Source organism: Portunus trituberculatus, chromosome 41 (genome assembly GCF_017591435.1).
Source record: "Portunus trituberculatus isolate SZX2019 chromosome 41, ASM1759143v1, whole genome shotgun sequence".
Classification (NCBI taxonomy): Eukaryota; Metazoa; Arthropoda; class Malacostraca; order Decapoda; family Portunidae; genus Portunus; species Portunus trituberculatus.
In genome coordinates, this window is record NC_059295.1 from 40,796,389 (window position 1) to 40,807,844 (window position 11,456).

Consider the following 11,456-nt stretch of genomic DNA (forward strand, 5'->3'; position numbering starts at 1 on the left):
TATTGAATTGTAGTGATGCTTTGAAAAAATCAAATTGCATTAGAAACTGAGTTCTGCAAGCAGTTTTCCTGTCTTCCTCCTCATTTTCTTATGACTGTTTACATTAATAGGGCATTATGAGTACCACAGGAACTGTGGTGTCTATAAATCACATGTCACGGACATCCAATGAGAGCCCACCATACTGGTAGTTACTTGAATGACATATCACGGCAAAACCAATCATGGACGTTTGACTGTAGGACATCCAATGAGAGCCCATAATGCCAGGAGTTAGGTTTAGTTTTGCATTTGTTTTTCTTGGAAGAAGATGTTTGTTAACCATGTCAGTTTCCACCATTTGCTAAGCTGCTTGTATCATGGACACCCACTGCTCTGACTGTGAATTCAGGTTTTTATATTTCTATTACCATTTACCACTACACTGAAAATGTAAGAGACCTGTTTGATTTGTATGTGTATCACAGGTTGATTTCTTTTCCCAAAATTGTGAGTAATACTAGATACCAGACATTCTTGTGATTTCCTTCAAGCAGGGCAGCGTGGTAGCCCTATGTTAACCAGTTAGGAGAGAGCGGCTATGGTAAGCATTGCTGTTATTGGTAAGCAGCACTGCCAATGCTTTGTTACATTTTGTACATATGTTAAAATTAGGTTAGGGTAGGTTAAATTAAGGTTTGGCTAATAACCAGGGGATGCCTGTGGGGGATGCAGCTGCCCCCCAGTTAGGTTATAATGTTGGGTTTGGTACGTTTTTGGTTTTTGCTAAATGTAACAGGAATAAAGTTAGGTTAGATTATATTACAGTATGGTTAGTAACCTGGAGGGGGAGGTAGAAGTCTGCAGGAGGTGCAGTGGTATCATTTTACTTTTAAATCAACAGCAATATGGCTTTTGTTACCCTTCTCATCTTATAGAGCTTTTCATTTTGAGTAACACCCATCCATATGATGGACTGCTGGGCACTGAGGGACGCTATTACATGTGTTCGTTCGTATGTATGTATAGTCACAATATCTGCACATGTGTGAAATGAAAGATGGTGATTAGTAGTTTTGTTTGGGCATGCAGCCACTGACCAATAAAAGTTAATCTGGCCGATCAGAGCAGTTTGTGGAGAAGAGCAACTGTTTGAATCAGACTATCAAAGATGTCTGAAACAAGCAGGGTGTTGCCTTGATCATATCCATTGTATCGCCTGATTTTACGAAAAGAAATAAGGGAATGACTTTAGCTATATTAATTTCTTAGTGTTGCCAATCAGGTTAAGTTAGTTTGCTTTGATTAGATTCATTTAACTGTCTTAGATAAAGTTAATTTTGTTTTGAGGAAGATGTATAAGTGGTGCATTGTTGACTCAACTAGGCTACGTTAGCTAAGTTAGGTTAGTGCAGATTCATTCAAAACAGATCAAAATATACTAAAAAAATGCTTTGTTTTTAAAAATCATGTTTCAATAAGGGATAGAAGGAAGGTGAAAAAAAAAAAAAAAAATGGATTCACGATGGAAATGAAGTGCATATTCATTCCAAACAGGTCGAAATCTACCAGAAAACATTATTTTCATCCAGAAATAAGCTGTTGGTGTAACTGTTAAAATTTACTGGCGCAGCCCCCTGGCTAGTTTATGTTGTTCTCGGGGAGGGGTGTGGTGATAATGAGGAAAAACTTGTAGATATTTACCTTGGTAAGTAATGTGAAACTTCTGAAAGCAGTCATTACTCACCTGTTTTACTCACCTGGTTGGTTACCCTGTTCAAGACTGGACTGCTCAAGGGAGATTCATTTTAAGTAGATAAGGGAAGCTGACAACTTGCTGGCACGCCAGCCCATTTTTATGTACCTCACGAGTTATAATCTCTGGAGAAAGAGCTGAGTAGTGTGCCATATGCTCAGAAAATAAACAGCTAGGAATAGTGGTTAGGATTAATCAACATACTCAAAGAGTGTTTGGCCTGACTGAATATGAAGGTACTTTTTGAAGGAACTAATTGAGTCACAACTAACAGTGTCGTCAGACAAGGAGTTCCAGATATCAATACATCTGATACCGAAGAATCTGCATCTACACTCCAGTGAAATATGGGGCTTGGCTATCTTGAATCTGTGACCTTTGGTATGTGTTGTTGTAGAGAGGGTTAAGAGATCTTGAGGTGAAATGAAGGAATAATTGTGGAATATTTTCCAACATTTAATAAGGTCTGCCCTGATTAGTCTATCTTAGATGGAATAGAGGTTCAGAGTTTGTAGACGGTCTGCATAGTTAAGATCGGTCATTCCTGCGATTTGTTTAGTCCACCTCCGCTGTGTCGATTCCAGAAGCTTTTGGTTACCCAGGTATCCTGTGTTCCATACAATAGAGCTGAACTCTAGTAAAGGTCTGATATGAGATTTGAACAGGGTGATCATAAAATCCTTGTCATGACAGAGTGTTGAGTTCAGCAAGTTATTTGTCAGACCTGCTGCTTTCTTTACAGTCTTTGAGATGTGACAGTGGAATTTCAAGGTAGAGTCAACTGTAATATCCAGATCTTTATGGGTAGATACAATAGAGAGGGCAATGGTGTCCATCATATAAAAGTGTAGTGGGCCAGTGTTGATGTGATCTGTTGATGCTCTTTGGCAATGCAGCACAGCACACTTATTGAGGTTGAAGTGCAGACTCCATGAGTCCACGACTCTGTATACTGTTTCAAATTTCTGTGTCTCCAGCCAAAGAGGAACTCTCTGTAGCTCTAGGTAGATTTTCATGTCTTCTGCGAAGAATTTGCATTTTGAATGGATATAGGTTGGCAAGAAATTGATATAAACTAAGAATAAGAGGGGACCAAGGACTGATCCCTGGGATACTCCACTGAGGACATTTTTTTGAAAATTTAGAAAATTTAGAAAATTTGTGATCCATGACAGTAGAGGACCATGTACTCCCAATAGCCTCAGTTTGTCTATAAGAAGAGAGTAGTTGACTACATCAAAGGCTTTACTTAAGTTGAAGAGTACAACATCAACCATGTATCCTGTGTCCAGCCAGGAGGTGACATCATTGTATACAAGTAGTAGCTGGTCATCTACTTTTCTGCCTTGTCAGAATCCATACTGGTCATTTGAAAGAATCCCATTGGAATCCAGAAAATTGTTGAGAGATTCAAAGATAATTTGTTCCAGTGTTTTACAACAGACAGATGTAAGACTGATAGGTCTGTAATTTAATGGGGTATAGCGGGAGCCTTTCTTGAATATGGAATTAATAGTGGATTCCATTGGTAGTTTTCCCACGGCAAAAGACTTTTCAAATAATAGGCAAACTGCAAGGGCAATAGCAGGACAAGATCTAAGTAAATTGGGATGTATACCACCAGGTCCCATGCTAGAATTTGGGTCAAGTGCCTTGATCCTATTTTTTTTTTTTTTTCTTTTTAACTTAATCCAGATTTAGGGTGATCCTGTCCAGCAGGACTCCATGGAAGGTTTGGTGAGGAGCCATATTACATAATCCAATCATTCTCCATACCTTGTTTTAAGAGACACTCCTTAGGGCAGTGGTTCTTAACCTGGGATACCTGTACCCCCAAGGGTTAGGAAACCTTAAACCTAGGGGTACGAGACATGGTAGCCAGTGCAATGGTACCGTATATTTACCATGACAAAGCAAAACATATTTTCCTAATTTTCCTTACTATAATTGTCTCAAATTTTTAAGTTAGTATTAATGTGTTGGTGTATTATGTAGTATTACTCATAATTACTGTTATAACATGCATTCATTGAATCCTACTAATTGACACTTCATTTGAAATAAAAAAAAAAAAAAGTGCCTTTGTTCAGTAATTAAAAAATCTAATAATTTCTCAGCAAGGTTTTTATCACTAATCCTTTTCATATGTTTATGTAGTGTTTATATTGGAGGGGGTACGAGAAATTTTTCTGAGATATCAAGGGGTACGGGCACTGATAAAGGTTAAGAACCACTGCCTTAGGGGCTTCTCCACACCTGTAATCTTCATCAGAAGCTCTCGTGGAATAACCCTGCGGCGATTGTACGTACACTGTCCTTCGGGTTTGTTTTGGTATATTTTTGTGTGTTGAGTGCGCTTCCTTTTCTTTCCGTGTTTACAACGGATTGCAAGAAAAGGAACTCCTTTTCTTTCCGTGTTTACAACGGATTGCAAGAAAAGGAACTCCTTTTCTTTTGACCGTTGACGGAAATCGTTATCAGTCCATGTTACTTTTATACTTAATCATTTACTGTATATCCATTCATTGGGCTGGAGTCAGCAGTTTTTTGGTCCACCTGTTTCTCATGCCTAGATAGCTGTCACGTCATGCCAAGGATTCTATACTCTTATATATATTCCTTGGTTGAGGCCAACCGACGACAACCATGTCTTGACACGGACAGCTGTTGGTTGTCTGTGACTGTGTGTGGTGGTGCAAGCTTTGTCCCTGACAATTGTGGGATTTGTGGCTAGTCACTGGCTATGAGGCCAAGAGATGCTGCTAATGATAGCTAAGCCACTTACCCAACATTTGTCCAACTGGGGGAGAGTTTGCGGGATGTTTTGTTGCAACAGGTGGTATTTTGTGGTGTTCCTTGTGATAATTCCGTGTCGCCCACATTTGTGTATGTACTACCATTTTTTGCCTCACTTATAAGCATCAAAACCTGTCAATGACAGTTTCATCAGAACAGCTGATATCAAAGAATAGTCATGTGGCTCTACTTGGTGACACCAATGGCTGGAAAATAATGCAAAGTATGCCACTTGCAAAACACAACCAGCAGCTGAGCTCACTTGACACCATAGGTGACAGATAGGGCCAGACGCACACTGTCTTGTTTTCCGTATGGTCTCTCCAGCCGCTAGGCATTTATATTCAGTCGGAAACCCTACCAACTTGCAATTGCAGTCGCATATTGAAACGTGAACCCGCCTTATTAAAGAAGGTTCACGCATGCCAATTTGCGACTGAAATTGTAAGTCTCTAGAAGTATCGACTTTGCCCTTCTAGTCACATATAGCGACTGGAAAGTACCGACTAGTTGGCGCCTTGGTGGGAAGTGAGTGTAAACAAACAGCTACCCTCCAAGATGTCTTCCTCCAGTGACGATGCTGAAGCGGTGGTTGCCCTTCTTTTGGCCTACCGGAAGATCGAGTCAGCGAAAAGAAAATGCCTGTGGATACGTCCCTTATTAAAGGCGGGTTCACACGTGCCAATTTGCGACTGAAATTTTACGTTATAGTAGAGTTTCCTACTCAAAATCGGTGCCCAACGAATGGAGAAACCAGTCGCAAAACAAGACCAATATATATGTTGGTCTTGTTAGTCGATTTGCTACTTTATTTTCGTCGTGACGTCACGAAGTATTAAGCTTTGAAAATGTGGTCTCCAGACATAGATCAAGAAGATGATATTAGAGTTGGTGAGGGAAAAAAACAAAAACATCTGGGATCTCAGAGATGAATTGTACAGTAAAAAAAAAAAAAAAAAAAAAAAAATTGCACAATTCGTCGTTTGACGAAATAGCTGCCACTCTACAAGAACTGTTTCCCTCAATGCAGGGTGTTGTTGGAGGTGAGGACTGAAGACTTGTCAGGATTTAATTTGATCACAATTGTGCATAGTATTCTTAAGATTAGAGTGTGGTAGACCCTCCTTTCATTCCTTCTACTTAGCCAGGGACATATTCACAGGCATTTTCTTTTCTGTTGACTCTTCCGCTACGCCAAAAGATGAACAACCACCGTTTCAGCATCGTCACTGAAGGAAAACATCTTGGTGGGTAGCTGTTTGTTTATATTTACTTCCCGCTAAGGCGCCAACTAGTCGATACTTTCCAGTAGCTATTTGTGACGTTTTCCAATTATAAGGGCTCAGTTGACGATATTTCTAGGGACTTGCAATTTCAGTCACAACTTGGCATGTGTGAACCTGTCTTAAGAAGATTATGCACAATTGCGATCAAATTGAATCCTGACAAGTCTTCAGTCCTCACCTCCAACAACACCCTGCATTGAGGGAAACAGTTCTTGGAGAGTGGCAGCTATTTCGTCGAATGACGATTTGTGCAAGTTTTTTTTTTTTTTTTCCTGTATAATTAATTCCTGGGGTCCCAGATGTGTTCATTTTCTCTCACCAACTCTAACATTTTCCCTATATCTGGAGACTGGAGACCACATTTTCAAAGCTTACTCCGTGACGTCACGACGTAAATATTGTTACGAATGTGTGTGTATGTGCATATGTGTGTTTGCGCGAGCTGGCTTTGTGAGTGTTAGCACGCAGCGCAAGTGAGCAGTCTGCAAGAGAGCACATGCAAGGCAAGACTGGGAGACGCACGCTCTGTTATTAAGATGTGCTGCCTGCTGTTGTGGTCTGTTGTGCCCGCCCCTGGGAATGCCTGTGGAGTGCCTGAGTGCCCTGTGTGTGTGTGTGTGTGTGGAGGCTGTCTTGTGATGTACTGTGAACTGAGGACTCAGTAAAGGACATGAGTAAACTGGTGTTTCTCTGTCCGGCGGTGCCCGCCACCCACCCGCCATTGTGTGCCTCGTGCTGATGTGCTCCTGTGTGCTCCGGATCCTGACAACAAAGCTGATGCAGCCAGTGAAAGCGGACAACCACGGGTGAGAAGGTAACAATATAAATTTGCAAATCAACTGAACAAGACCAGTGAAAGCAGACAACCACGGGTGGAGAAGGTAACAGTGGTGTCAGGAGTGAGGATTTAGTGTCCTGTGTTTTACCGTGCTTGTGGTTGCTTGTGACTGGTTAGCTTGATGGAGCATGCTGAGGCTAATGGCGGTGGTGGTGAGGCTGAGCCGGGTGAGAGGAAGCCCGACCAGCTCGAGCTGATAACGTCTATGCTGGCATCTATGTGGGCAGAACAGTCAGAACACACACAGCAGTTGATGGAGGTGCTGCAGTCTAGCCTGGGCTCCTTGAGGGCGGAGGCGCAGGATTACACCGATCATTCCTGCGAAAGTGTGCAAGGTGAACTGGAGCAGAATCTGCAAGCAGTGAAGGGTGACCTGCAGACGGTGAACGGCGAGCTGGAGAAAGACCTGCAGGCACTGCGGGATGAGATGAGAGACATAAGGAGTGAGGCAGTTAGGCGCCAACCGGATGTGGCGGGGTGCCCGTGGCCCGACAAGGGGTGTTTTGGGAGTGTCGCTTCTGCCCCTCCTGGTGCTGTGGGCGGAAACTGGGGCCTTGTTGAAGCAGCGGGCCCGTGGAGGGCTCCTGGAGGCCCGCCAGCGGCCTAGCAGCCTCTGGGAAACGCGGGTGTGTTGGCGTCAAGTTTCCTGCCATCTTCCCTCGCTTCCCCGTCCGGCATGGCGCGCGCGCTGTCTTTGTCACCTCCACCCTCACCGCCTTGCTTGCCTTTCCCCCGCTTCAAGTCTCGCAAGCCTGCCGAGTACGACGGTAAGGTAGCCTGGGAGTCCTATGGTGCCCAGTTTGATCTGCTGGCAGTTGCACAGGGCTGGGACCAGGCTGAGAAGGCCTTGCAGCTGGTCACAGCTCTCAGGGGTCCAGCTATCGAGGTTTTTGGCCACCTCTCGCCAACACAGCGTGCCTCCTTCCCTGACATTGCTGAGGCACTGCGTCGTCGCTTCGGGCACCACCACCAGGCTGAGGTGTATCGTGCCAAGCTGAAGAAGAGGACGAGACGCTGTCCCAGCTGGCCCACGACGTAGAGGCACTGGTGAGAAGGGCATACCCAATGGCCGGTGAGGAAATGGTCACCGTGTTGGCGCGTGATGCCTTCCTGGATGCCTTGGTCGACCACCAGCTGCAGATTTATGAGGCAGGCACACCCAGCTGACGTGCAAGTGGCTTTGGCTCGTGCTATGGAGTTTGAGGCCTTCATGCAGACCGTGAGCTCCCTGTCTACCTTTGCCTGACCCCACACTGACATGAGAGGATGCAAGGCTCAAGTGAAGAGGAGGCCAGCGTTATGTGCGGTGAGCCCAAGGAGCGTTCGGCGAGTGGTGTTGGCGGTGCGGTGAGAAGGGGCACGTGAGGGCCCAGTGCCCAAGGGAGCGAAGGGCGCACACTCTCTCTACCGGCCTGATCGTGTCGCCTTTCAGCCCTGCTGCGAGGACTGCAGTGGGGCTGGACACCACTCCAGCGCTTGCCCCAGCCCGAAGGAGGTAGTGTCAGCGGGAAACGACTACAGGCTGAGGACAGGGGCCGCCTCTCAGCCGGCCAAAACTCCAGTGCCCTGGTTTGTGTGAAGTGTCACTACACTGTTGGCAGCGCGCAAGTAAGAGGCGCCGTGGACGGGAGGCCATGTCGCACGACTGTGGACAGCGGCGCAGATCACACGCTGGTGCGGCCAGGGCTGGTGGAAGCTGAGTGGTTGCCAGACTTGCCTCAACAGCTGTGTGGAGTAATGAGGGACTGCATGTCGCTGCAGGTTCCAGTGAATGCTCGTGTGCGTGTAGGTGGCGTGGAGGAAGACATGCCGGTCTTCGTCACTGACCTAGATGAGGAGTGTTTACTGGGATACGACTACCTGACGAGGATGGACGCCTGTCTTGACTTCAGGCAGAAGAGAAAGACGGTATGTGGCCATGAAATGCCTTTCCTTCGTGAAGTCAGGCGTGCCGAGGTAGTTACCACGAAGCAACATAGGCTGCACCCACACACCGAGGCCCGCGTTCAGTGCTGTTTAACATGCGTGGTGAAGGAGGCCGAGGGCCTAGTGGAGCCTGTGAGTGACCTGCGGCTGGCTGACAGTGTGGCACTTGGAAGGAGCCTCATAGAAGTGGGGGAGGAGTTAGTCACTGTGTTACTGGCTAACTTCTCTGATAAGGCTTGAAATGTACCCACTGGCACGCCGGTTGGGGCGTGTGAAGAGGTGCAGCGGACCGAGGCACGGTGGCAGGGAGAATGGCCACGTGTGGCGGGCCCGCTGCCTGGCTTTCTGGAGGACCTGGCGCAGCGGAGCGCCACCCACCTGAAGGAGGTGCAGACGGAGTAGCTCGCGGAGGCCCATCGTGAGGTGCACGGCAAGCTGAGGACGGCGAGTCGCGCTATGAAGGAGCTGTATGACCGCATCATGAGACGCCAGGTATGCAGAGGGGGACAGGGTGTGGCAGCACAACCCCCGCAGGCGTGGCCTCTTGCTGAAGCTGCAGAGCCCCTGGGAGGGGCCCTATACCGTCGTGGCCGTGACCTTGGCGGTCACGTACAAGATCAGGAGAGGTCACAAAAGGGCGGTGGTAGTGCACGCGGACCGCTTGTGGTGCTACCACGGTCCTGGTAGCTTCTCCTGGGGTTCAGATGAGCCCGAGGAGGAAGGAAGTGCCGAAGAAGATGTCCAGGAAGCGATGGAGGACGTCCCCAAGGAGGTTGAGGAGGCAGTGGGCGGTGATGCAGGTGACAGCCAGCTGGTGGAGGAGACTGCTGCTCGCCCTGTCAGTCACCGCCGGCATCCTGTGTATCTGAGAGATTTTGAACCGTCCTCAATGTTCTAGTTTATTTTGTATGCATTTTGCCTTTCTGTTTTATAGTGTGAGGAAGGTCGGGTCAACCTTTTTGTAAGAAGGGGCAGTTGTTACGAATGTGTGTGTATGTGCATATGTGTGTTTGCGCGGGCTGGCTTTGTGAGTGTTAGTGCGCGACATGAGTGAGCAGTCTGCAAGAGAGCACGTGCAAGGCAAGACTGGGAGACACACACTCTCTTATTAAGATGTACTGCCTGCTGTTGTGGTCTGTTGTGCCCACCCCTGGGAACGCCTGTGGAGTGCCTGAGTGCCCTGTGTGTGTGTGTGGAGGCTGCCCTGTGATGTACTGTGAACTGAGGACTCAGTAAAGGACGTGAATAAGCTGGTGTTTCTCTGTCCGGCGGTGCCCGCCACCCACCCGCCATTGTGTGCCTCGTGCTGATGTGCTCCTGTGCACTCCAGACCCTGACAACGAAGCTGATGCAGCCAGTGAAAGCGGACAACCACGGGTGAGAAGGTAACAATATAAAGTTGCAAATCAACTGAACAAGACCAGCTCGATTGTGTATGTTGGTCTTCTTTTGCAACTGGTTTCCCCAATTGCCGGGCACCGATGTTCGATCAGAAAATCTACCGAATTGCAATTTCTGTCGCAAATTGGCACGAGTGAACACGCCTTTAAGGCGGGCTCACACGTGTCAATATGTGACTGAAATTGCAAGTTGCTAGAAGTATCAACTGAGCCCTTCTAGTCAGAACACGTTCACACATAGCAACTGGGAAGTATCGGTTGGTTGGCAGGAAGTAAGAGTTGGCAAAGGGAAAAGAACACATCTGTGACAACAAATGAATTATACAGTAAAATAGCTTGCGCAAGTCGTCGTTCGATGATATAACTGCCACTCTGCAAGAACTTTCCCTCAATGCAGAGTGTTGTTGGAGACGAGGATTGAAGACTTGTCAGGATTTAATTTGATCGGAATTGTACATAGTTTTTTTAAGATTAGTGTGTATTAGACACTCCTTTGTTTCCTTCTACTTAAACAAGGACATATCTACAGGCATTTTCTTTTTTGTTGAGTCTTACGGTAGGCCAAAACAAGTGCAACCACCGCTTCAGCATCGTCACTTCAGGAAGACATCTTGGTAGGTAGCTGTTAGTTAGTTCACACGTGCCAATTTGCAACTGAAATTGCAAGTTGCTAGAAGCATCGACTGAGCCCTTCTAGTCGGAAAACATCACACATAGCGACTGGAAATCATTGAAGGGTTGGCGCCTTGGCAGAGAGATGGATGTAAACAAGCAGCTACCCACCAAGATGACTTCCTTCAGTGACGATGCTGAAGTGTGGTTGCTCTTCTTTTGGAGTAGCGGAAGATCAACAGAAAAGAAGATGCCTATGAATACATCCTGGCTAAGTAAAAGGAAAGTGTCTACCGCACTCTAATCTTCAGAAGACTATGCACAATTGCAATCAAATGAAATCCTGACAAGTCTTCACACCTCATCTTCAACAAGTCAACACCCTGCATTGAGGAAAACAGTTCTTGGAGAGTGGCAGCTTGCGCAAACTGTCGAACGAAGGTTTGTGCAAGGTTTTTTTTTATTTATCTTTTTAATGTTAATTCATTTCTGGGGTCCCAGATGTTCTTTTTCCCTCAATAACTCTAACATCTCTACACCTGGAGACCACATTTTCAAAGCTTACTCCGTGACGTCACAATGTAAATAAAGTTACAAATTGATTTAACAAGACCAACATGTTGGTCTTGTTTTGTGACTGGTTTCTCCAGTTGCCAGGCACCAATATTCAGTTGGAAATTCTACTCTATTTCAGTTGCAAGTTGGCACATGTGAACCTGCCTTTAAGTCCAACCATGTTACCTAACATGTATGCTAATATGTTTTACAGAATCTGAGATATCTTTCAAAACAATCTACAAGGAGTTATTGCATCACCATCATAAAGCCCACATAATTGACTCAATGGGTTGATGACAAATTTA

The 11,456-nt window shown here is 46.0% G+C and overlaps 2 protein-coding genes and 1 long non-coding RNA gene across 6 annotated transcripts in view; 1 reads left to right on the forward strand and 2 right to left on the reverse strand.

Moving 5' to 3' along the window:
* Positions 1-4,135, reverse strand: part of LOC123516438 (mitochondrial potassium channel ATP-binding subunit-like) — a 103,720-nt gene extending 99,585 nt beyond the window's left edge. For 2 of the 4 annotated variants that reach the window (XM_045275719.1, XM_045275717.1), the window contains exon 1: positions 3,992-4,135. The gene's annotated coding sequence lies outside the window, so the exon portion shown is untranslated. Of the gene's footprint in view, positions 1-3,511; positions 3,592-3,991 lie in introns of all 4 variants that reach the window. The other 2 variants (XM_045275721.1, XM_045275720.1) reach the window with 2 other exon arrangements.
* On the reverse strand, positions 2,221-3,012 carry LOC123516735. The gene has a single exon (XM_045276338.1). It carries the CDS (start codon positions 3,010-3,012, stop codon positions 2,221-2,223), a length of 792 nt encoding a protein of 263 aa, XP_045132273.1.
* Positions 4,136-6,132: 1,997 nt separating the features above from the next.
* Positions 6,133-9,807, forward strand: LOC123516439. The gene is made up of 3 exons (XR_006678188.1): positions 6,133-6,432; positions 9,522-9,525; positions 9,780-9,807. It is a non-coding gene; the product is annotated as an uncharacterized LOC123516439 (long non-coding RNA).
* The last annotated feature ends 1,649 nt before the right edge of the window (positions 9,808-11,456 follow it).

Bases quoted from the DNA above. Each gene is read 5' to 3' on its own strand.
- LOC123516735 (XM_045276338.1), bottom strand. From the start codon at position 3,012: ATGGTTGATGTTGTACTCTTCAACTTAAGTAAAGCCTTTGATGTAGTC.